Here is a 27680-nt window from a genome sequence, read left to right as displayed (position 1 = left end):
TAATGCATCTTTTATCATGAAGAAAGATTAGGCTTAACCCTGGTCCTTCGCTTCACAGTTTGTGTTTGTGTAGAAATAACCCAAGAGAAGGGAGGGAGCGCAGTCTGTCAGAGCTTATACTTTATTCAAGGCTAATCACTTCCGCAGGTTGTAATCACCAAGAACTAGCCAAGCATGTAGCAGGCCTGGAATTTACCAATTGATAGCAAGGGCTGTAACTGTCACCATGGCATTCATCTAACCAACAGGACTCCTCTACTAATAAAGAACAAAGAGGAGCTGTGGGAAGAAAAAGTGCTAACAAGGTTGATAGATGATTCTAACAGAGGTTAAGCTTAACACTAGCCAAGACTGAGCAGATGCCAAAGGCTGCATCCAGAAAACCTGAGATGCTGTCCAAGGAAAGCAGTGCTTAGGTAAACTATTAGTTGTTAAAACAGACAAAAGCAAATACACACACACATTTCTTCCCACTAATGGCAAGTAGTTGAGCGTTAATTCAGGGGGCATCACCTTGTATAGCACAGCATGAACTAGACAGCATGTTTCTACAGTGGAGCTGCCTGTGTTAGTGGGTTCATGGCTGTGTTACTGTACCTTCAGATGTTGGCAAGCCTCCACTCTGGGCCTCGGCCACTGGCTCGATCTCCCCCGACTCCGACAGGTTCACATCAGCCGCTGTGGAAGAAAGACAGGAGCGTTAGCGAAGCCCTGCCGACACAACTTTGGATCTGAAGGGATATGATTTTGAGTTACTGGAAAGTGCTGAGAGATTTAATGATAAAAACTTCATGTTCAACTAACGGTCCAAGTTTGGCCAAATCAGGTTTGATAAGACGGAAAAAAGCCCTACATTTGCTGCTCAACTGTGTCTTTTAAAGAGCAGAGAGAAACGCACCATGACACTCACTCAAGAAGAAATAACAAGAAATATCCATTTGAAGTACCACGGGGAATTACTTGGAAAGGAGGTCTAAAAAAAATCTTGAAGGGCTTTCACCGCATGTTTAATGGTAACAGTTATCGAAATAAATCTAGGCACAAGACACACTGTAAACTTTCAATAAGCACAAATAAATTTAGCATGTTTTAGCTCCTGGAACAGGCAGGTTTGAGAAGCACATTGCCCACAAAACAGTAGATTCGTGGTGAAAGCTAGATGATTTGTTTACAAGGCGTGCTCCATATACACTACAGCAAAAAGATCCAAGCACATGACACTAATGAGAAGAGGCACTGCCAAAGGTGGGGTTTATACGAGAGGAGACAATCAATTCAACGCTGTCCAAAGAAATGGCCTATTAATCACAATACAGTGCAGTAGATTACTTTGGTTCTGATGTAGTGCAAGAAAACAAATACCCTTAATTACAAAGATAACATGAGGGATTATAGTATAACATTACTGACAGTTCAGATATGGGAGAGTGCGTTAAGGATTTCTGGCCAAAAACAGCTGTGCCTATCTGCAGTCCCTCAACTTAAGAAGACTCAGTGTAAAAGGCCACGTCTCGCTCACCAATAATCACCTTCAACATGCAGCTGATCCCACATCTAATTACATTCTTGTTTAACACCAAGGAACAACTTCCTTCTGATAATAAATAATATACAAGAACCATTCCATTCGTGTGAGACAGGCCATACTTTATGCTTAGCAGTTTAAATTCCTAATAACATGTTGTTTCTAAAAACAGTGGAGTTGAAATGTACCCCTGCATTTTTTTTCGTTCTCTTTCTCTCTCTCGTCTACATCAAAAAAGATCAACGTTGTGGAATGGAGATTTACGCCACTGTTATTCTTTGTTCCGCTAATCTTTACGATAGCGGAGTTAGCCCCCTATAAAAGTGCTTGAGGGGTCTATGAGTAGGAAACCACATTTGGCAGGCCATAAGCAGCTGAGGTCGCCCACATAATTACACGCTGCTCTATTAGCACGGAGCCCGGAGGAATGTGCCGCTGGACCGGCTATTAGCGCATTAACGAAGCAGTGGTCAAGAGGGCTGCTCCAGGCTGTCCCATCCAATCCAGACCTCACTGCACTTACAGCAGATATGAATCAGTGCATGCGTAAGTCATGCATGAAAGATGATTTAATACCATCTGTAATAGGTTTAAAAAAACATCACATTTTCATTCACTTTGCATTTTTCCCAGCAAGTGAAACTTTGCAGCACCCTTCATTTGGCACAGGCAAGTGGATGAATCATTGGGTTTTGCCTTGGACTTGAAGCTGAAGTTGACATGCAGTAAAATAATCAGCACACAGCTTGTTAAGGAAATACCGAAGTGCTGAAAATACCTAATTTGAGGATTAATTAAGTCAATTATTTAAACACCTAAACCAGAAAAGGTCTGTTAAGAGAGCGTTTAAATCTAATCAGACAAGAACAGTTTCACTTGAGGAGGGAGGTCCTTTCAATTGCCGACCCTCAGTTTCACACGTGTCCTCACAAAACAGTTTAAGCTTTAAATCACTGAAAATGTCCCGGGCTGAGAGCTTAAAGGCATCAATGAAAACCCCTGTTATATCATTTACGTTATTTTTGCTCCTTTGTCTTAAAAGTATCTAAAAACATCACAGAAGAATTTATAACAGCATATCAGCAATTCAAAGCAGAAATCAGATCTGAAGTTTGGCCACTGATGAACACTGGACAAGGTTTCTCCAAGCCTCACTGAAGGATATGGAACCGAGATACTTGAGCACATTGTATCCACGGAGAAATCAGTGCATTGTAATTAACTGGGCAGATCTCTCTAATAAAACGCAGAAGTCATCAGACTACAGGCTCTTGGGAATGTTATTGCTGGATGGAGAGCTCTGACTACTAGGCTTGTTTGAGTTGAACCAATAGCAGTGGTTTGTCAGCAGGGATGCGCCAGATGTTGCAACGACAAATTCAACAAAAGCCAAAACAAATAGAAAATGGCTGTCTCTTACAAAAAACTCTTTCTATTGTTTAGGTAGCAGCATTGGAGCTGCTGAACAACGCTTAGTCCTTTTTAAAAAAAAAATTTATTTTAAAGGTGAGTTAAAGCCAACATTCTTCCAGTTTGACAGCTCATGAAAATGCAAAGGAATTAATACTGCTTAATTTACCACCTCTGGATCGCAAGCCAACCCTCTAATCCCCCCCAGACATATTTCAGTTCCCTGGAAAAGCCCAAGGCCATGAAGTAGAAATACATAGTCTAACCTTGGCATGCTCCGCCGTGTCCTGAGGGAAGGTACCGAAATGAATAAGCACGCCTGTTATTTGGCTGGGAGCCACAGCGATTTATGCACTCGCTGGCTGACAAATGAAGACAGAGTGTTAATTGTTGGAGCGTTTAACAACAACTCCATAACTTGCCTTCAACCGGCTCAAATAAGCCTCTCCGTCCCGGTCCGGAACTAACAGCTGCTTCATTTAGGGTGTGAAGGATTGCTCTTCTTCAAACATGACTCATGGTACACAGCTTTGTGGAACGAAAACACGAGTCGCGCTCCAGACCACACTGCATTTTAGTTCATACTAATATTTACATTTTCACAGCCGCACACAAGGACCTGGTCCATGCGTTCATTAATAATGACCATTAGAAAACATAACGGCCTCTGTACAAATGCTCAGATGTAGAGATGGGTGATATGACTGTATTTTTTCACTATGGCGATAAACATCAGGCTTGTACCTATGCTATGTCTACATCTCTGCAAATTTGTTGTCCTAGGTCATGACCTTATTTATTTATTTTATTTTTATTTAATTCATTATTCATTTGATTTACTGCTGAACAGAAAGTGAACAACTGAGTTAAAACAATCTGTTTTTGATTGTGTATTGAGTTTTAAAACATGGCACTACCAGTGTGTTAGAATACTCTGATAAGCACTGTGTATCACAGAATCTGCTCTACTGCCCATTCCAACCCTTTATCTTCATTTTCAGATGTTTCCCTATCGACGTGTAAGTTGTTGCTGATCAATAAATAACACGCACCTCATCAGAGAGCAGCTTCTCTAGAGACAAATTCCTGTAATCAATGATAACAACATAACTTCACTATTTCCCCCTTTAAACACCTTTCAGGCAGGCCTGTGTTCAGGGGCTCTATAGAAGGAGAGGAAAGGGGGTGTGGTTGACAGAGAGGAGAGGGGGGGTCAACAAAAGGGCCAGTGTGGAGGCCTCGGCCAAGAGGCTGATCTGATTATTTTGGCTTGAGGTGCCTGTGAGCGCTCGGGCCCTGAATCACCTCCTTTCACAGCGCCTTTTCTTTTTTCAGCAATGCGCTGCGCCTGGCAACCGTCGTCCAGCAGGCCACTCTGGAGCGCTCGTAAAGAGGTGATGGCAAACAGGACAGGGGCCACAACACCCCACAAGACTCCCCTGCGGGGACGGCCAGGCTCCGGGACAGCGGTGGGAGGGGGTAGGGCCAGGGAAGGTGAACGCACCCTTGGCCAGATTGAAAATGTAGGAGCTTGTTAACACTCCATCTTGCCCTCAGGAGGGCTGTTCTGTCTTGAGATGTTTGCCAGAGTCATAAAATGAAAAGGGTGAAATAAAAGGGGGAGACACTTTGGAGTAGCTGAACGTCATGGGGGGAAAAAGCTAATCACCCATACAGAGAAATAGAAGCTTCCCTTTCAGCAACTCTTCTACTTTATACGTATAGTTCTGTCCATTCTTCCACTGTGAGAATTCCAAGGAAGTGGAAGCATTACTGAGAAAAAGCTAAAAATACAGAAAGATAGCAATAGAGATACACCAATTTAGAGACTCTGGGTCTTAGTACTGGGTCAGTTCATGCACTGCAAAGGCAGAAAAGGGTAGCAGATCCTTTACATTCGACTCTTTTTACAAATCCACAGGAAAGAAAACCTTTTTGCACTTCCTGAACTCTGGCAGGGCTGGCTAAACCGCTATCAAATGGAAACTGTGTGAAGCAGCTCTGGCAGAGTGGGGAAACCCTCCACAACCTGCAGATGCATTTAACCTGAGGCGACAAGCATGAAAAACAGCTCCAGGAGGTGCCTGACATCCGCTGGCCACAGATGCTTCGACCTGGAAGAGGAAAACAGGGAAGTACCTGAACACCAGAGTCCATTTCCCCTAAGCTTTGCCAGTCAGCTTGAAAATGAAAAACAAACCTTCAACCAGTCTCCCATGCCCCGGTCTCTGGAGACCACTTACACACACACACACACACACACGAGCATTCCAAACACTCTAAAAGTTTCTAGACACAGCAAACTCAAACCTGAAGAAATGGTAAACAGTTTCTCCTCACTTAGTTTGAATTTACAAATTTTTCCACTTACTGCAAATATATTTGTCAGACGGGGCATGTTTAGTGTCTACATTTTGCTGCTGTAATTTTACATTGCTCCATGATGCTAGATTTAGTAAACTGGAGCTTAATTCACATCCTGTGCACAGAGAACCATGTGGAATGGGATAAACATCCCCAAGTCCTAATTTTACAGTGTATTAGAAATGATGCTAAGTTTAACTGGATGGGAGTCATTTGAACAGTAGTGAGTTGGTGCATTAATCAGTGAATTATCACTGATGCCATTCCAAGATATCCTTTTGCCTTTCCTCATTAGCCCATGCAACTTGTGGAAAAAGAAAATCTCACAACCACATCATCCTCTGTGGGCTTCTGGTCGTTAAACTGCCCTGGTAATTGGCAATGGCCATGTACCAGGAGCGCAATGTCACGGTGCAGTCTCAACCGTTCGCTTTATTTCCAAAAGTCTACATTACACACTTAATTTCCCCCCACGATGGACCCTTGTAATGACTGAGGTGATGTAATTTCATGCCAGCTTTTAATGCCTGTTATGTTTGCGACACCCTGTTGACATAATAGAGGCACACATCCCTGAGAGACAGAGATTTAGAGAGAGGCAGAGAGAATCAAGTGCACAGTTGTAGCCTCAGGCTACACACAGTAAGAAAAAAAAATATGACCACAAATCCTCTATTGTTTGTACCGCTGAGGCTCATGGATGTTAACAGGCCTTTTCATCACCGTGTAATAAACATATCTTTCACCTACACGAAAAGCCAAAATGATACTCTGAGCCTGCAAGCACTAGCTAATGAGCCGGTGTGCAGAAGTGAAGAAAAGATGGGCGATTTTAGACCTACACCTGGCACCCTGAGCATGTTCCCTGCTGAATTCTACTTCAGCAGTTAATACAACAGAGACCTTTAAAATCTGTTACGTTTATCAGTTCAGTTTTCTGTCAGTTTCAGGCTTAATCAGAAAATACAACATTACTATTATTAATAATTATTAATAATAATAATAATTACATAATATTTGTTTTTGATTTGTTTTATTAAATATAGAAAAGGGCATACATTCATTTAAACAATGTATTATTGTTAATATTTCCTAGTCTTTCCATTGCTGTTCCTTAATAAAAAATAAAAACAAATAAATAAGAATAATAACAAGAAAAAAAAAAAAAAACGAACCTAGTTTTGCCGGACAGCTATTAGCCACATAGCCATTGTCTCAGAGGTTTAATTAATGCACGAATGAAAAGTTTTGTTCATAATATAACACCGGCAGTGTTTTTCTTGTTCATTTTATTTAAAAATAAATACTGGATGACCTACTACCAAAGAACAAAGTAGACCAAGAACATTTTTTAAATTTAAGAATTACAATTACTCATTTATTTAATGTAACTGGTTAAAACATATGAAGTTTAATGTGGCTGTGCACAACTGTACGGAGTTTTATAAACACACTAATGCCACAAAATGTCTGCCCACCACTTCCCTTTACAATAATTCAGGCAAAGACACACACTCATGTGAGTCCTCCTCTATGTAATGTAACTAACACAGAGCCAAAAACAGCCCCAGAAACACACACAAACAGACAGTGTTCCTGAGGCTCTGAGCTCTTTCTTGTGTTACTGGACCTCGATACGCCCACAGATGAAGCCATGTTTCGCGCTAAAGGACCTACTCTCATTTGGTTCCAGTTGGGAACAATTTTTTCTGGTTGACAAACCAGTTTATGTCGGAGGAATGCGCCAAATGACTCCAAATTTAGCTCACGAGTGAAACCGTTCCCTCATTGGTGGAAAAGCACTATGTGAAATATGGCTGAACTAACAACAGAAGATGAAACAATGTGCGTACTTGCAGTCAGTCAGTCAGAAAGCTAAAATGCCTCTTCTAGGCCTGCCTGGTATGTGGTCTGCCAAAAAAAGAAAAAGACTCCTAACTCCTTTTTTTTTTTTTTATTACTTTTGCATCTTGTAATGAAAGTGGTAAGTCTGTACCTTCTGACTGGGGGAAACATTTGCACTTCCCTGTATATAAACCCCAGACTTTACACTAAACAATGAATAACATCTTCATACACGTCAAGAGCCCACGTTAGATATAGACATATCAAATACAACAAACACAATCTATTCAGGCCATCCCTACTCCAAATATTTCTGGAACCTCTGTGTCATAAGCTGAATACTCACTATAATCCTTCATGAAGATAACAATCAAAATGTCAGAGTCAAATTCATCACAAAGTACTTAACCACTGCAGAAGTGTTTGGATTCAGCATCACTCGACTAACACAAAGATACCTACAGAGTGTGAAAGCCTTGCCTGAGGACCAGGAGATCCACACACCTAAAATCAATCAGTTGTGGAATTGCTGCCAGAAGCTGCGGACCACCGTGAGGGCTCAGGAGCTGAAAACACTGGAAACATGCTCCAGGAGATACCAGAGGAAGCTGAAGTTTGTGGTTTAGAACATCTCCACATGTTTAGGTTGTTGTTCTTTTTCTGTTTTTTTTTTTTTTTTGGTGCTATTTGCTCTGTAGCTAAACAGTGTCTAATCACATAAACTGGATTTTCATGTAAGGGCAGACCACCTTAGTCATAGCAACAGCACTGTTGTCACTACTTTTACAAAATGTTAGTAAATAATTTGTTTCTCAAAGCAGTCTCCTGAGTTTTTCAGAGCGTGCAGAAGATAAGACGGAGGAATCGAGTCGTTTTGGACAGATCTATAAAGAGGGGGGAAAAAAACTTTAACGGCAATGTTTCCACTGTTCATTTAAAAAAAAAAAGAAGACAATGAAGTGGTAGAGTAGCTGTAGTTGAACTTCAGTCACTGAATGTGGTCCGGAAGTGAAGTGTGTTCAACATGCTGTAGCTGTCTGACTAAAAATATAGACACACACAGAGAGAGAGAGAGAGAGAGAGAGAGAGAGAGATGATAGTGAGACAGAGATAACAGTTAGTGTAAGAGAGTGATTCATAGTGAGCTGAGTAAAAAGTGATCCAGAAATGGAGGGATAAGAAAGAGAGTGAACGAGTTTAAGAGAAGAGAGCAGGTCATGGAGTTTAGGGGAGAGAGAGAATGAAAGAAATGGTGTGAGAGTAAAAGAGCCAAGAGAAGTAAAGAGAATGAGAGTCATAGAAAGCAGGCGAGAGATTGAAAGAGAGAAAAAGAGAGACAGAGCACAAGAGTTGTGAGATGTGAGCGAGCCATGGAGTTTACAAGATAGAGAGAGCTAGACAGAGAGAGATAAAAGAAAGAGAGAGCGAGAGCGACAGAGAAGCAGAGTGAGAGTAATAGAAAGCAAATGAGAGAGAGAGAGAGAGAGAGAGAGAGAGAGAAAAATGGCCTAATTCCACTGAAGCTGCTTGTAGTTTTTTTTTTTGTGTGGCCTGAGTGTAATTACATGGCAGCCATTCTTGCTCTGCTCCTCAGATCTTCCACACAAACGATGGGATAATAACAGCTCTCCCTCCACTCTCCACAGACATAAACTGCGCTCCACACCACTCGCCAAACTCTGTGTTTATCGACAGGAATTCTGGTAGTCATAACAAGGCCGCTAAATATAAAAGTGCAACAGGTCATTGAATAAAATGGAGGAAAAATACACCGCCCCCCTCCCCAACTTTGTCTTGATATCAGGTACACACTGGTGGTGCCAAGCCCCCGTACCTTATACTGTAATTAGGCTGCCTGCATGCTGTGACGGCGGAGTTATAGATTCAACCACACGCTGCTGAGACCCATGATATAAATCATATCAGGTATCAGCCGTTGAGCACCAAGAAAAACACAGGGCAGCAATCCCTGCCCCAAAAGCCTATTTGGGTTTCATGCCTCTAAACCTTTTTACGTCAAAAACCCCGAACGTAAGTCAATTACAGCACACATTTTCTCTCGGTAAACATGAGGAAAACCTCACTCTCATACCAGCCAACACACAGCACTGCAGCTTACTGCCGAAGTGAAAGGACCAACAAAGACTTAAAATCAATTCACATCTCAGCAATGCAACAAAACTAATTACAGTCCACTACACAAGCACCTGTTCCCAACATCAGCACCACATTAAACAATCTGATTTTCTTAACAACAAAGACGTCATTAATTTGGAAGTGCACATGGCTCCCTTCCTCTCCATTAGTTCTGTCTGTATATGGAGGAGATTATGGACCTTCCAGCTTTGGTCAGTACATTTAGCAAGAAATTTAAGGTGGACTTGACATAATAGGACCAGTGAATTTAATGTGGAATTCATTGTAAGGTACCAATCTGAGTATAACTGCAGTCTTTTTAAGGTGGTCTTTTATTTAATGGGGGGTTTACAGAGAAGGTTATCGACCAATAACGGTAGCTCTACAGCCAGACCGTCCAATCAGAAGATGTTAGGCTACTTCACCACGCCCCCTTCTCACTCAAGAGAACCAATCGGAGTAGGGGAGGGCGGGACTAGTTTGTGAACGAAATGCTTCTCGAAGTTCTATGTAAGCTCTAGAAAAACAAAATCCTGGATGTTTGTGAAATTCAGCCCGGACATTTTTTTAAGTCTAAAAAAGAGGAAATGTACGGGTAAAAGAGGACTTCTGGTCACCCTAATTTAAGGTCAGAATCTAAATTAAATGGCAGTCTTTTTAAGGTGGCAGGGTTTTTAAAGTGGTAATTTAATTAAGGTTGTCATGTTTTTAGGTGGAACTTTCTAGAACACTGACTGCAACTCTCACACAGACACTCATACACCATACACAAAGACTCTCTCACACACAGAGTCTTATTTACAGGTATAAAAGCATAAGGCACTGACTTAAGGAACTTAATTTTTAAGGTGGATCGTGAAATTACATCAGCATTTTATTGAACGTGGCAGTCAAAATATAATGGGAGTCTTTTAAAGGTGTATTTTAAGATACCTGTTTATTTGAAGTGTTCATTTATTTAAGGTGGGAGTTTAATATGTTTCTTAAAGTGGATTTTTTCTTGAGGTGGTGGTCAAAATATATTGGCAGTCTTTGTAAGGTTTAAAGTTTATTCAAAGTGGTCATTTATTTAATGCGGAAGTCTAAAAAAAGGTTGTTTTTTTTAAAGGCGGTCAAAATATTTTGTCAGTCATTTTAAGGGTAGTATTGGATTGATTGTTCTACAACTTTAACTTTATTGCTGTCAAGCAGTGTAACAGCTAACGTCACAACAATGTTAACATGTGACAAGCCAAATTCAACGTTTGTTCACAAAGTTCCCCCTCTAGCTAAATAGAATCATCTTGAGCACATAATCCTCTGTAGTCTCTGCTACGGCTGAGGAATACGTCTCAAAGTGATGTCTTAGAGATTCATTTTGTGATCATTAAAAAGCAAAATGAGTCAAAATGTCCCCAAAAACAGCAAACTAGAAGAGTTAAGCATTAATCTCAATCATAATACAGTACCAGGTTAAGAACAGCATTTCCCTTCGTCAACACTAATTCCAAAAACAGCAGAAAAACTAAACAAAATATAATTTGTTTTCAGCAGGTTGATCAGGGATTGGATACGTTTCCTCTGTTACTTCTTCTGATCCTGTCTGCCATGACACTACTCCTAGAACAGCAGCCAGCCCCTGGAGCAAGGCTTAACACCCCACAGTTTACCACACACAATTCCCATCAAACCTCTGCAGGCGCTCTTAATGGACCAAGACACAAGACAACAGGAACGGTTTCATTGTACTGTACTTACATCTCTATAAATCCCTAAATTGGTTGTTAAAGTTTCACATGGCAGTCTCATAGTGAAAGCACGTGCTAATAGCATTTTGCTTTTGGCTAGTTCATGATACTTGCATAATGTAGTGAATTACTGGCCGATGGCTTACACAACAGCTTTGAACGTAAGTTTTTTTAGAAAGCAAACACTTATGAAAACCATAACTTAATCTGAAGTCAATCACCAAATGTTGATTTATTTTTGGCTTCCAGGGAATCACAAATTAAGAGCTTTTTAAAGTACTCAAGTTGTGGGTAAACAGTTTAAAATTCACTCTTTTTTACTGGAAATTACACCCAGGCAGTGTCAGGACTGGGCATTTCAGTCAACATCCATTCAAAAGTCATCATAATTTCAGCTCTAGAGCCTGGGAGTACGTGCCAGCAAATACATTAGGGACATGCCTGGGTTATCTCTGTGGCACAGTGCTAGGTTCAATCGACTCAAGTCTCAGCAGTGAACGCTCCCTCTGTGCTACGTGATTCAGTCAGGCGCTCCTATAACCATGTGTTTTTTTGACCACGTTAATTTTAATCCTGTCTGGATGCAAATCTCTGCCTTTTTTTTTTAAGGGCAGATCTCACAAAGCATTTAATAAAACAGGAGTTTGGACTCTGGGCGTGTGTTTCCATAGAAGCACTGAAATGGAAGAGTTAGGTGTTAAAAGTTCTCCAGACTTCACCTGGGGGAGCGTTATCAGGAGGAGGGAAAAAAAAGTCTAATTAAATCACGAGGAAAGGGAGATGCAGGCGAAAAGACAAAGGATGATTATAATGACAGCTGCAGGTATATAGTGTTACTTTATCACAGAATATTTTGTAATGATAATGTAATAATGTTTTATTCATATAATATAATTAGAGAACTAGGAACTTGCTTCTTTTATAACAAAAAGGGCGTATCAAATCTTTACTACAGACGTCCCCTTGAAAATCTAATGCAATGAAAAAGGGGCTTTAGCTAGATACTGTTAAATAAATCCATAAAAAAACAATCATAAATGATTGGATAATGGGAACAAAAATGACCAGATATGAACAATCAGCTTACAATATTGTTTCATATCCCTGGTCAATCTAAAATTGTAACTGTGCAATGTCACAAACCACAAAATAAACCAAAATGGAAATGCACCCAACCCTAGTAACTGCATTCTCCGGAGTGATGGAGCACCACCCGACACTACTGAGATGAACTGGAGTGGTGCCTGTGATCCAAAAATAATGATCTAACTTCAGATCGTAACCTCATTAATGTTCATGTGGCTAAATCTATTCAAACCCTTACCACAATATTCAAGTACACAGAGTAAACTGGCTTAATCACCTGGATATGTTCTTTGCCAGAACATTCATTTAATGCATCAGTTAGAAGGTGACAGACTGAGGGGTTTGTGTGTTTGCTGGGGCAGTCCCAAACCCAGTTGTGTGGACTTGAGCTGAATTTGAGCTCAACTTTCCACACCACCTCAAGCAATGGAAGTACCAAATGTTTATACACCGATTTACACATCCACTTAAAACCGTGTCCCTTCGGGTTGATGCGGTGCATTAAATGTGGCTAGGCTCTGGTCTTCCAGGAATCTCCAAGTCTTCTGTAGCCCATATACGGTCACAATGAGAGACTTTGGATAAACATTTAAAACATTTAAATAAATAAATATATAAATAAAAATAAAAGTCTCAACCTCAAGCCCACAGCTATAGAAAAGAAGAGCAGACACTGGTAAGGACTGGGTTTAGACCTACGTCCGGCAGAGATGTTATACAGCCTCATTTAATTGTAGTTAACTAAGTAATAAAGCCCCTGCTCTGCAAGGGGTTAAGCTTCTAATTCAGGGCACATTTAAAAACCTCCCTGACTGGTATAAGGCAAACAGCTAGGGCCACACTTACTACAGGAATGCACGGATCGAGCTCAGTGCCAGCAGATGGCTGATTGGCATTATGGTTAACCATCTTAGGCAGTCCTGGGCTGGTTAGGAGTGCAAGCCAAAGTGAAAGGCCATGACAGTTATGCACCCACAAGTTGTTCTTGGATGCTAACTGCTGGGTCTACTGAAGAAGTCCATGTGTGGATGGATCATTAGAGCAGTACAAAAGCATTTGTTTGTAAAGTACAGCCATAAAATGTTACATAAAGCAATGCCACACAAAAACTACTTTCAGTTTCATAAAATTTCCATTTATTTAGTCATTGGCAATTCCACGCTCTTGCTAGGTCTTCCTCAATCACTTGCTGCATCCAAGCTGTGAGAGCGAAGGCTAGCACACACTTCCACACTTCAAGACATCTGAAGCCAGCCACAGCTTCTTTTGGCAATGCCGCTAACACAGCAGCTCATAACGCTTGGAGGAGAACACTGACAACACTGCCCAGATCTGTTATGGCAGGCATCAGATGCCCACATTGGCCAGCATCACCCAGAGTGATGCCAGTTTTTAAAAGAACTGTACACTGAAAGATTCTTTAGAAACCAAAAATGGTGCCCAAAAAACAGACACAATTTTGAATTTCTGAAAGTGTCAAGGTTTCATAAGGAGTACCATCTAAGTTCCTTTGTTTAGCTTTGGGTCGATATGTGAGGGGGGTTAATTTGATCTCAAAGAAAGAAAAAAATGGAAGGTTTACAAAACACAACCTTTCCCCCATAGATCACGAAACAAGAGACTCACTCTGTGCTCTTTCCCCCCACTTTGTAAAGCTAAGACAAATAAACATGATGTAGAGGGACCTCAGGCAGGAGCTCTAAATGGAGGGGTGAGTTCACTCGCATGGCAGATTAATGCCCTGAGAAATGGCCTCTATGTTTCCAATGGGTTCCTCTCACACACTGTCCTCTATAAAATGAGATTTCACTTTATAGAAAGACATCACTGTGTTGGAACTATTGTATTGTGTGAAGTACTGCACTGCCAAATTTGCTTTGTACTTCAAACATCCCACTGAAAAAAGAGAGAATTAAACCCGCACAAAGGCTGCTTACATCTTGCATCAACATGCGATCAGATCTTGTTCAGAGTTTTGTTGACTGTATGGAAAGCCAGCAACCATCAATCATTCAATTGTCACAATGTATGAAAAAACAAATACATCAGTCTGTTATACAACCTTAAACATTTATGTGCCAAAAGGGAGATAGATTACATTGGAGACAAGAGAACCACTTTCTCTACATGCGGTAAACGTTCTATACCAAATAAAGGCCTGCCAAGGACAGTTTTCAATGCCTTTATTCTTCAGAGTGATAACAAAACAGAAGTACCCTATTACATAAAGTAAGAGTTCTGTTTCCATGTTGCATCTTAAACCACTAAAGAAAATGCACTCTCTTTGCTACTTAACCACCCACTTCCAAACCCTATCTCCAACCATTATGGAATTCTGAGGTTATGATGTGGGATCAGATAGAAAGCCAACCTCTGGAAAAGCCAAATGTTTTAAAAGTGGGGGACACACACTTGCGACATGTTCTCAAGAACTGGCTCAGGCAGGAGCTTTTTGCCTTTAACGTCTCCCAGGTGATGTACAGCGGTGTTCTGACTCTTGACTGAGGCTGAGTGGGCTATTCATTTTTCCCTCTACACTTAAACAAAGCCCTCTCAAGATACACATCTCTATGAGCTACAAAAGTTCTCTGTAATTTATGGGTTAGCATTTTATCGTAAGCCATGGCCATTTTATTTTCCATTCATTTCTTAAAGTGTTGGCTGATCTTAGAAACCCGACAGCCATTTCCTTCCTCTGCTGAGAGAAAGAACAGGGCACGGAGAAGCAGTTATACTGCACAGTGTCCATAGCTGCATCCTCCTTACATCACTTTCATACATCTTGCATTATCTCAGCCCATACTAGAAGATCACAGATCAGTGGGGGGACATGACATAGAGACAGAATGCAGTCTCTAGTGTTGACCGTATATTAGATAAAGTAGAAGTCAGGATTGGTAAAAAAAATATTTCAAGTAAAACATATTCTCATTTATAAATGTTATTTTAGGTTAATTTGAGTAATTTGCATGATTTGGGTAACTACAGCAAACTACAACAATCTGATTAATGACACACTGTTGTCACAATGTTAAAAGTAGGGCTGGACAATAAATCAAAATCAACAGATATCACAATATAAAATGTTTCAATAAAAATCACAAGATTTTTAACACATTTTCAATATTTTAATACAATTATTTACAGCACCTGTCACTGACTGACGGACATTACAGGGCTCTGTCCAGTTCACTGCTATCAATTTTAAAGTTAGTTTAAAAATACTAATATTGACAAAGCCAAAAGGTTTATGTTTGATGATGATATTGTGTTTCTTGTTGGTTCTGGGCAGTTTTTCTATGGCTTTTATGTTGTTATATCGAATTATATCATATCCACTGAAATTCAGAAATATATTGTGATATAAATTTTGCCCATATTGTCCAGCCCTAGTTAAAGGCTAACAATTATGTCTATTTTAGCAGCTATTCTTCATCTGTTTAACAAAGCCTATTTTTAAACATTTGCTTTTAAACAATCTAACCATCCACTTTATCACGCCATAATAAATAAATCCTATTCAGACATTTCTCCAAAACAGAAATGAACAACTCCCTCCACTGTTTCTTTGGCCTCTTCTATGAAAAGTAAGCCCTACAGGTGTTAAAAGATAGATGCTAATGCACAAAGTCTATTTTTAAAAACCTGCGATTAAAATCTTTGCCTTACCATTGTTCATAATGTTAACAACAAAATCCTATTTGGACACTCCACCAACACAGAAACTAACATCTTGGAAAATCTATACCTTGACAAGTGAGCCTACAGGTGTTAATAGCAACATGCTAATGCTCTATGTGATATTATAGCACCATGCTACCAGCTGGTGTTGAAAGGCACAGACTTTCTTGACCATGGTTTCTTCAGTTTTTAACGCTCCAGCTGGAAAGCTGACAGAACACACATTAACCAAATGTCAGCGAGCTCCAGCACATCTCCCTGGCTCACGTCGAGTTGTGAGGAGTCATAAATAACTCCCAGTGAAAGAGGCCTAACCTAAACTTTCCAGCCGAGAGAAGGGTTTTCGCAGTCTATAACTCCACCAGGTCTCTGAATGATGAGATGTTTGTAATATCACCTTAGGCAGTGGGGCAGGGCTTTTTTTTTAGGGTGAAAAGGGAGGGGTGGGGGTGTATTGGGGCTTGGCTGGCAGAGAGTTTCAGCTGTGAAGACTTACAGACTACCCCAGCTTTAGACAAAGTTGTCACTGGCCGATTTCTCCTGCCAGCCCACGAGTTTACTTTATAAACCATCCCATTACAAACAGTAAAGAGACAAATTCTGTTTACACAAGCTGGACTCCACTGGGTCAGGCGAGTCTATGCGCCACCCTCAAAGCCAAGCACACTTTGTAATGTTCACTCTGAAAACATAACCTGACAGAGCTAAGAGGTGCTATAGAATTGTGTAAATATATGATGCTGTTTCCTTGTAAGGAGAGAGAAAAAACCATGGCCTATGGCTTGTTTAAAAGAGAAAAAACATAATGACAAAATAACGCCACCTGTTTGCCACTGCAGTTAGAAATAAACAGGAGAATGTAACATTTCTGCATGTTAAACTTGCTCTAGCAGGCCTCTTCCTAAGCCATGTCCTTTAGAAAACTGGTTTTCATCACCTGGAGCCTGTCAGTACCAAACTACTAGCCTCTGGGCTTAGAGCACAAAACCACGCTCTGCTGATGCGTTTCTGCATAACACAACCCAGATTATTGACAATTGCACAATGCAGCCAACAACATGATAGAATGCTGCTTTTTCTACCATCGACAAGGTAAAGCCATAAGAGAAGCTACTTTGTAAATACTGAAAGGCACATGCTGTAAACATACACATGAGTTTCATGTGCTGACCCAGAACAAGTATATTTAAATGAAGGCAAATCAATTACCAAAGGTGTACGTGTAGTTTACACATCACTGTCTTGTTTGAGGCTCTGTTGAATCTTGCTCCCTCAAACTAGCGGTTTTAATAAGTAAACAAGCTTAGTAATAAGTAAACAATTACACACAAACACAGACCGCTCATTTCTCCTGAAGTTATAAGAAGTGTTGCAGCCCGGACTGGTGTCTGAGACACAAACGGAAGAGAGGTTATACACATATATCACTTCAGACTAAACGACATAGTGTTTAACTATTAAACATTTGCCATAACCATATGCGTGCAGTAAGGTTGACTAGCACAGAACCAGTCTGTTTATCGGTCATAAACAGTTCTAAACAGACAGGAGGAGGTGGACAGCTCTGCATGGTTCTGTAAAGCCAAAGATAAAAGGAGGAGCTGCATTAGTGAGGAGTGTATAGACAAATGGTTTGTTTATTGTGTGTTATAAATGTTTTTCTTTCTGATCACAAGCATCGCTGTAGGTTAAAATTTAAATCATATGGAAGGGTTAACAGAAAAATGGCACGTACCATGACTCAATACTCTATAAAGAGGTTTAGTAATTGTCTAGGCAAGAGGAACAAAAAAAGAGCATTTAGAAGATATGAATTCGACCACCATTAAACTATAATATGAGAGACGTTCAATAAATTCTCAGTATCTATATAATTTACGATTATTTTATGATGGTTCTAAGAAGCGACAATTTGAGTGAATATATTATATAGCTGAAATTGCTATGAAAACTAAATAATTCTAAGTAACATGTATTTTCATGAAAACTGTGATCACAAAGAAAAAAAAACTACTTTAAATTTCATATATTTTTCTTATTTATTTATTTATACTTGTACCATCAACTTATTGCAAGATCACCCCTCGCAAAACAATCATTGGCCAAGAGTCCATGGAACTGCATTTCAAAACCATCAAATCACCACTGAAGAGCTCTGACACAAGGCCAGCCCTACTCAGTAATACGGTTTGTGGTGCAAATGTTTCAGGTTTCTTTTTACAGACTACACTCAGACCTCCAGGAGTCCCTCCTCAGTCTGCACTGGAGCTATCAGCCAAGCTATAAATCAGTCATCCCCAGTTTGTCAGCAAGACGAAACCCAAAGGCCAAAGAGTTGCTAGAGTGTGGAGCTGCAATAAACTAAGAAGCAATGTTGTGAGTACCGTTAGCTAGCCTTTACAGTCTTAGCAGTCAGAACAAATGCATGCTTGACAACAACTCATGTACCTGCTTAAGCTGCTAATTTCATGCAGCACGGACAAATTTTTCTCTTTTAGTGAGGTTAAAAACAGCCAAAACTATGTGTACACTTAATTGAGAGGCTAAAAGTTTTCCCTCAGGCCGGGAGATTTCCTAAAGTGCTTGAAGATTTGCTAAATTGGCTGAAAATGAGTAATGGGTCACCAAAGAAGACCACGATCCTTTAATATCTGAAGCTATGCAGGTGAATTAGTCTGGTCTCACGCACCAATTCACAAGCGTCAACAGCACTGTGCCTCTTCGGAAACCCCCTGTAGCTTCTTTGTATTGAAACACAGTAGCTCATTTAGACCCACTTCAGACATGGGAGCAGCACCACAGCTGCACACAAATTGAATTCCCATTAAAAACTAACCAACATAAGCAGGTCATTCCTTCATTGGGCAGTCATGGGACGTCAGCAGGAGGTAGGCTGGAGTGGCCAAAGCACTAAAAGCTAACTTGAGTGTTGCGTCAAGGTGAGGAAGTGGAAGAGTAATTTGCCTCAGACAGTGTGGACAAAACCCTAAGGGGGCTCTTCGTTTTTAGGGCCTGGAATGACAACGGCTGCACTGTAGCCGGAGGTGGCGCAAGAACGGCGGGGCCAAGATGGGGTCAGTTTGGGGGCCCTTGTTTCACAAAAAGTCCATTCTTCTGCCATTTCTGTCAGTCTAAGCAATCACCCCCTCTCACACATTCAACAAGGGGAACAAAGAAGGAAATAACAACGTTTGGTTGTGCCTGCTTTTTCAGATTAGAGTGGTCATGTTATAAGAAACAGTCTTGTTTTTTCTCAGAAACAGGACTCCAAAGTTTCTGGCTTGAAACCTTTAAAAGGGATTTAAGGGCACTTCCTCAAACCTTTTCACAAGCTATGCAAACTTCCACTTCAGTCACTATTTGATTTACATAATGGTTTTAACCTGAGTGTGGCTTTCAGCTACTCTACCATCCTCTGATCACTGTTTTGAAGTCTGACCCCCACAGCTCTCTCTGCAGGGTCTCACACCTGTCAAGTCAGGCACTGTCAGTACCACAGTGCTGTGAAAACTACAGGGCAGTGAAAGGTACAATGGGATTAAACAAATGCTTTCCCATAGGAAAGGCATCAAGAGACTCATTTGCAACGACAGGAAACAAAACACAGCCTTGGTAATGAATTTAATTTAAAATGTAGCTTTGATTTTCAGGAACCAGTATCACACTTCCAGGTAAGGGCTAAAGCCAAGTAAGGACTCCGTTTCCTTGTCTGAGGGTTTCTTTTATAGACCTCTTTACACACACAGGAATTGGCGAATAAGCTTGGAAATGACTCAAATACCCTTATGTTTTATAACGTAGCTCTGTTTTATCCGAGGTCCACAGCAAGACCTTTTAGATTTTGGTGGGGGCATGTTCAATACAGAGCAGGTTTAAAAACATCCAAAGATGCGAATCAAAACAACATCCTACTTATGTGTTCATAGAACATCTTCCGTGTCAGCCAACCAGTACTTATCTATTGTTTCAGTCACTCTGTACTTCTTCCTAATGGTTACAAGCCTTTTCCAAACAACCATTTAATACCGGGCAGAGAAGAGGCCCAAAATGTCCTTGGAGGCACTGGTGTTTAAACAGCTCTTAGGATGTGGTGCCAGAAAGCCTTGAGAGTCAGATGTTGAAAACGAAGGCAAACATTATTTTTTTCCTTCTTCTAAAATCCTTACCCAAACTTAGCTGCATATTCAGCACTCAGACTTTTCACTGAGATTAGAAGATAAGGTCGGGATGACTGGCACGAGATGACACTTCAGGCTAACAGCTGAAGGGAACATCACAATGCCACATGAAGTAGCGCCTCTCTCAGAGTACAAGACTTGCAGATGCTCAAATAACAGTTTTAACATGGTGTAAACCAAAATCAACATGGGATAAAACCATCTGTAAACAGACCTCAAGCACCACATATCCAGGCACAGTGAAGCATGGCAAAAACATGATCCCTCTGACCACAGAGCAGCAGGGGGAAAACAGCAAGATCCCTAAAATAAAAAAAACACACAAGTCCACCATCAACAGTAACCAGAGAAGACACCAGGACTTTACAGTGGAAATAACAGAGGTAAGGACTGTATGTTCAGGGTGTTTGGCTGTCAGAAGCTTCTGTTAAAAGGTCTACTCTAGGCTATCCTTGACCTTCATAACTAACAACACGAGTGAAATGCATCCTGGGAGAAAATGGAAAGAAAACAGCAGGCCTTTGTAGCTTAGGGAAAACTATACTCATGATATGAAGTCATCTGCAGGACATTCAAAGCTGTCCTTAACCTCATAAGACCACATCACACCCACCACCAAGGCCCTTGAAATGTGGGCCGAGGTCCACCTCCTAATGCGCTCTGATTGCGTCTTTCAGATGAAAACCCTCAAACGCGTAACAGTGACACAAATAGTTGTGGGCCTATTTGATCACAGACCCACCGCAATTATGAGATTAAGGTGATGTAGCTGTCCTACATTTGGACGAGGCTCGCCATCATGTAGCTCAGCAGCATGAGGCCATAAGGGGAATTAGTAACTCAAGCTTGCCAACACATTTTCAGACATCTGAAAGCTAATAAGAAAGTGCAGATGTTGATATTTCTATGAAGTTCAACACTGTGGGGAGAGAAATGCATTATTTAAAGAGACAGAGAGAGAGAGAGAGAGAGAGAGAGAGAGAGAGATCAATCACAGAAACTGACATTGAAACAGACTGCTCTGGGAGTCTGCAATGTAACCTGGAAGGCACTGAAAGCTTTACTGTGTCCATCTCTCCAATGATATGAACCCTTTATGGTTTTCAATACTATTATATTATGTTATTGCTTTTCTTCAAGCTCAGAAATAACAGACAGATGAGGAAAACAGAAGGCTGGATGCATGGTGAGTTACCAATAGAGTCTGGTATTAAAGATCCCACACCGGAAATCAACCTTTCAGCGAAGAAAAGGCTGACTTTTTCCCCAACACCCACCAAGACAAACTCTGCCCACTGTTATGGATCACTGAGGAATGAAAGGTAATATGTTTGAAAATATAACTAAAAGATTCTAATATAACAGCATCACATCCTTTCAGCAATCCGCAGCTCAGCAGGGAGCACACTGCAGATTTCAAATGAATATTCAGGCTGTTTCAGAGCAATATTTCCTCTGTATTCTTTAAAAAAATGAAGGCTCCTTGGAGGACCCTGGCTTAAAAATACTGCTCTGCGAAAAACCTTTGACTTGGTGTAGAACCCTCACAGTATATGAAAGCTAGGGTTTGCTCTATAACAGTAATACCGTACACCGTGGTATTTTAAAATGTGGATGGTATCTCAAAATAAGGCCAGTATATATGGTGTGTGTGTTGTGCGTAAAACTTCTGTTCTGTGTTTAAGTACAAGGCCAGAGTTCATGCACGTGCACTTAAGAGAGCCACAGGGAGGGGGCACTCTGGGAGCTCACTGACTACTGATGTCTCACTCTAAACAAGCCGGTGGGGACAAAACACAATCCTGGCAGCCCACTCAACACACACTCAGATCCAAAGCTCACACAGCCTGACAGTGAACACCCCACCCCCACCCCACGGTAAAACCATATAGAGGGGGTCCTCGACTTATGACGTTGATCCGTTCCACGTCGTAAACCGATTTTTGGTGTAAGTCGGAATATACGTACATACTGTACGTAAAAAATATACTGTAAGCACTTATCCTATCCTAACACCTATCCTCCTCCTAAAAAAAGGCTTTATACAGTAAATGGGAGATGTGTCGTAACCCTGAAACACAGTAACCCTGGACTGACGTAACCCGAGGACCTCCTGTACAGTGTTAATATTTTCAGACTTTATGGCAGTATGAAAACTGTTAAACTCTTACTGCTAAAAGTCATTTTTGCCCATGATATGAGTCCCTTAATGAGTCCAGCACAGGGTTACCCACCCTGAAGGGGAATTTCAAAATCAAACATTCCTGCTGTTGTTTCTTCTGCCCCGTCCAGCCCGTGATGCACATGTGCTGCACTACAAGCCCTGTTCACTGATGGGAAACATATCTGAGGGCAACATCAAACAGGATCTGAAGCCTTAAAGGAGAAAGAACAGATCAAAGTGTGTGTGCGCTCAGGCCTTCTGTGTGTGTGTGTGTGTGTGTGAGAGAGAGAGAGAGGGACTGTCTACAGCAGCTAAAATGAAGCTGAAGTCGAGGGCAGGCCAAAGTCAAAAGACGAGAGCAAACTAATCCAAACCAGAAACTGAGTGGCTACAGAAAAGCCAACAGGTCAATCACAGAGGAGAACAGGAACACGGCAGGACACCCAGCATCCCCAAACCATCTGCTGCCCTCCGGAGCCCCTCAGCATTCAATATCAATCACAGACACAGAGGCTGACATTAAAGACTTCTGAGCATTTTTGGTGCTCACGAAATTTCCAAAAATTAATAGATTCATTTTTAACTCCAATTATAAGATTAAACTCCAGCCAAATTACCATTTGGGAAACATACAGGATCATTGCTATCAAAACAAAACACGCATCTCCATTTGTAGTTTACTACATCATTTAAACAGCACATGTTCTTCACGTTGTGTGAACATTTCCTGATGAATGGCCCAAAAGAAATGTCCAATGCTAAAATTATTTGAAATAAAATATTTTACATTGACTTCTAATTTGTTAAGAAGTTTTTTCCCCTTCTCCTGTACAGTTACTATTGGGAGATACGTGTTTTTTCTTTGGACAGCGACTACACACAAATGGGATTTGCAATATACCACATGTAGTTTAATGTGTGCGAAGCACTTGAGCAGATGCTTTTCCTTTATTCCCAGAACTTTAAAACACTTTTGCAAGTTTCCATCAGAATTGTTTCTTCGGCTAACATTAATAACAATAACACATATTCACCCAGCGTTTGTTTAATGCTGATTTATAGTATGGAGTCATGTCATGGGATACAGATGGATTCAAAAGAGGCTGCGATTTGGTCAAATCTACACAATGTGCTTGAGTCGGGACATAGGCCATGCGTATAACTGATTTAATCTCTGGCTCCCTGTGAGCTGTAATCAATCCCAGAAATACACAGCGACCGTGCTACTTTTAGTGAAACTCCAATCACCCAGTGTTTCTTCAGTGCCACTGCCATGTGCTCAGCAGATGTGTGAGGAAACAAAGCCTTGGGCTTTCTGATGTTCATCCTGAGCTCGGAGGTCTGTGTAGTGGTTTTGCTTGATGATATCCTAACTGTGGATGGAAGGCTCATTATTACAGAACTAAAGCCAATCTACAGAGAATGAAAGGAATGTTTAATGCTTGTCTACTAATAAGCAAGTGTTGAACAATTCACAATAGCATCAAACCATGTGTCAAAAATCAAGCATCTGGGTGCAAGTATGTGCATAACAAACCTATGGACTGGTGTTAGATTACGGTAAAATCCACTGCTAAGAAGGATACACCCCCGTCCCCACCCCCACCCCAACACAAACACACACACGCTTAAACCCACCTCCTGAATTCCTATAGTCAGAAATTTGTGATCAGACAATGCAGACCAAAAAAATGAGAATAAAAATTCAACTACCGCTGTGGAAGTTCTTTTTGCTAAAGCACGTTCATTAAGTAGCCAGGAAAAAAGGAATAATATTATATTACATAAACTGGGGGTTATATTCAGTAGAAGAGTTGGCTTCATGGATATCCTGTGCCACCGAATACACTCTACATGATCCCTTAATTCACTTAATCCACTTAAGAACCTTGCTGAGTGCTGACTTTATGCAAACTTCTCCATGAGTGGTTTAGAAGAACAGCAAAACCAAACAAACAGGCTCTTACTATGACGGACATGAGTCCATATACACACACACACACACACACACACACACATACACACATACACACATACACACACGCCTCGCCATTTTTTCTGCAAACTTTCTCTGGGAGGACTAGGAGACACCCATTTTTCCTCGCAACACCAAAACGTCAGATGGCACACCACATTTAAAATGGGAATTCCATATTGTTTTCCCAAAGACGTAAAATGGAGCACTGCAGAGAAACTTGACACTTAGCTCTGATGATGGTGAAGGAACAAGGGGTCACTGGATTCCTATTAATGTGGTACATTTAACATGCTTTTTTAAAGTCACTAAAATTTCCAGAGCATCTGCTCCTTGGAAATAATGCGTATCAAGTTTGCACCAGTGACTCACTCGTTAAACAACTGTGTTGTAGGCCCAACCACAACTGAGCACATTTGAATTTCACTCCAATTTCCCTCGCTCTATAACTGTGCCAGAAATGTTCATGGATGCTCTAAACATCAATCACATTCAAAACAACAATCCAAATGCTGATAAAAGCCGCCACTGATCCTAGATACACTACAACGGATTCAAAAATAGTTTTAGAAAATGCATGCAAATAAACACACAGATTCCGATTTCCTCTTAGCTCTTACTCTCCCCTCCCTACACTTAATAACCCCAGACTCTGATCAGATAAGGCCCGTTTCCTCAGATTTTATCCCCACCAAACTGGACTAGAACAGACCACATACGGACATGGAGTTAGTGAATTACAAAGGAGAAGAAAAAAAAAATAAAAACCAACAACAACAACAATCCCAAGGCTGAAGTTGGGGGAAAGCATTTATGGTCTAGAAGTCACCAGAGGAAGTCTTTACTGTCTGTGAACAACTGCAATTAAACTTAAAAGGGCCTGAGCCCCCTAACAACAGCACATCTCTCCCACCCACTGCTCTTACTTTCAGTGAATATGAGCGACAGGAGTAACGGCTTAAGGGGCTCACTCATATTAAACAAGATAATCCAAAAAAAAATTAAAAATCCAGTCAAATGCCAATCAAAATTAGAAAAATTAATTAAAAAATCAAAGCCAATCACAAATGCCCTGATTACAATGGGAATACTGTGCATTTTCCTTTGATGCTTTGTTACATTGTTACAAAACAGCTGCATATATCATTTTTAATAGCTATTATGAAACAATATTGCTCCTATTAATATGTCTATGAAGATATCTAGACACTAAATGCTGTAAGGATCATGACAAATCACAGCTACAGAGAAATTCTGTTGCTGTTTAAAGAATGAATGACTGATGCATCCCAACAAAAGTGAATTATTACTTCTTTAAAACTCTCAGTTTTGATTGACAGCTTTGTGTTATGGTCCATTCAAAATCAGGGATCCACTCCCTGTAACTTCAACATGCTAAGAGCATAATGCAAAATTTTCAGTGCGCTCAAACGATCCCAAAATATACCACATTAAGTAGCGTACAACTGATGTACCCTACTGGACAGAGGATACTCATTACACACTGCGCTGTTTGTTTTGGAGATTCATGAGTTTACCTAAGGAGGGCTACAGACAGCAGAAATGGCAAACTCCCCACAGGCCTGATACAAGTGAATGTAGTGGCTTCTATGAATAAATACTTAAGGCTAACCTGCATGAGGTAGTGTCCGAAATCAGTCAATACCCTCCTAGATTCAGCTCCCTACAACAGTACACTATATAATGAGTGAGGTAGGAATAGTGAGTAAGGGGCCATTTTGAGCATGGCTGTGGTTTTCCTATTTCTGAGCTGATGCCTGAGTCCCGTGAGTGCTGACCTGCCACAACACCAAAAATCCTAAAAGAATCACTGTCATCTGGTGCATTCATCATGAAATTTTCACACAATCTAAAGGACTGTTACTGTGTTCAAATGATGTAGTAAGCTAAAAGTCATCACAAAAATGGAGATGCGTGTTTTTAATTAGACACTGATAATATGTACATTTTTGATTTTGTACCAGGATTTCACAATACCAGTGTTGGCCCATTCTCTGCAGCCTCACACTAAAGCTTCTGCTGCAGCAGGAGCCTTTGATGAGGACTTTAAGATATGTTAGAATAACCATGCCACTCTGTATATAAATTCCTGTGCTTAAACAGCAGATATAGCCCGTATACAAATTCCAGTCCAGTGCAATATCTGCTAGAGCTACATTCCTGCAGCTAACAGACCTGGCCATGAATGAGGCCATTGAAGGAAGCACAGCCAGACTGCTCCATCTGCAGGGGCACTGTAGAGGGCAGTCTGCTAAGCCTCATCCCTCTCTCTTCCCCTCTTTCTCTCTGCTATAACCACTTTTCAATAGGTGTTATTCTCCTCCTCTCACCCCGACCCTCCCTCCTTCCCTTCAGGTCCCTTTGTACTTTGTTGCCTTCCATCTTTGGCCACGTATGAGCCCCATTAACAGCTTCGTCCCTGCCCACCCTTTCACTTTCAGCCCTGGAGCAAGTGCCTTTTGGCCTTGGCAAACTGACTTCTTATGGGGTGATGACCTCAAGAGTGCACACGTCTGAAACTAAAAAGAGTGGTTATTTAATTATGCGATAAAATTCCGTTCTCTTCATAACACTTAAATCTATAAGGTCAATTAAAAGTTGCAAGTAAATACTATTTAGAAATAAATGCTGCTAAATACAGTACTGCACCACAACCTACGTAACAGACCCTGCACTTAGATCATCCATGGGCACATTCTCTTTTCCAAATCTAGATGTCACACTCAAATAAGTACAGACACAGGTAATGATTAATAAAGATTAATTCATAGTGAACTAACCTTTCACACCAACATTGTGATTTATGCTTTACTGAGCAATGCACAAGCCCTCCGATATGCACTGTTTAAAACAAAAGTATGCATTACTTCATGAGGCTGTTGAGGTGAGAGAATCCGTTAATACATTTTTGGTCAAATCATTTTGTTAACAGAGGATTATCCAAAATGCCACATAAAAACCCCAGCTGTTAAAGCAGAGCTTGGTTGGAAATTCACTACCAAACTAACACATCTGCAGCATGACTTTGAAAAATGAAATCCTCCAACAAGCACAGCTTTAAGAGCTGCTGACGTCACACAGTCATGCTCTCAGCAGACCACACACCAGCGCAGTAGATTCATCACTGTTAACGCTCGTCATATCCTCTGTAGCCCATGCATCACGATAATACCCAGGACTGGAAAAAAATGTCTACAAGCTGCTGAGGGTTTTTTTTTTGAGTGTAATATCATAATTATTTCTGTTTCCATATACACAGAGCCCTGTGTTTTGCCTGTGCTTGGATTCACTGCCCTATTGTTTTCATAGCACATGCCTCTCCAAGTTTAGGAGGTTTCACTTGTGTATCTTTCAGCACCTCACGCAAAGTTTACAGTCTCCTGCAAAGCTCCCAGAGGTCCAACGCTCGCATAAACACAGTAGGATTGGGTCAGTATGACAAGGATTAGGAAGCAATTTCAACCACCTGCAAGTTCCAAGCACTTTGATTGCTCTCAGGTCAGTCTGACTACTTTTCTCACTTGGACTAGAATGAAGGCCAGCGAATACTGAGCAAAACAACAGGTTT

The 27680-nt window shown here is 40.8% G+C and overlaps 1 protein-coding gene across 4 annotated transcripts in view; it reads right to left on the bottom strand.

Moving 5' to 3' along the window:
- ror2 (receptor tyrosine kinase-like orphan receptor 2) overlaps positions 1-27680 on the bottom strand; it is a 99308-nt gene that overhangs the window by 34289 nt on the left and 37339 nt on the right. For 2 of the 4 annotated variants that reach the window (XM_066650667.1, XM_066650668.1), the window contains exon 2: positions 598-681. The exons of 1 other annotated variant lie outside the window; for it this stretch is intronic. In XM_066650667.1, coding sequence (XP_066506764.1) covers positions 598-681 — 84 coding nt within the window. The remainder of the gene's footprint in view (positions 1-597; positions 682-27680) is intronic. One more of the 4 variants, XM_066650669.1, reaches the window with a different exon arrangement.

This window comes from Hoplias malabaricus, chromosome 18 (genome assembly GCF_029633855.1).
Source record: "Hoplias malabaricus isolate fHopMal1 chromosome 18, fHopMal1.hap1, whole genome shotgun sequence".
NCBI classification, from domain to species: domain Eukaryota; kingdom Metazoa; phylum Chordata; class Actinopteri; order Characiformes; family Erythrinidae; genus Hoplias; species Hoplias malabaricus.
This window is presented reverse-complemented; position numbering and strand designations above follow the sequence as displayed.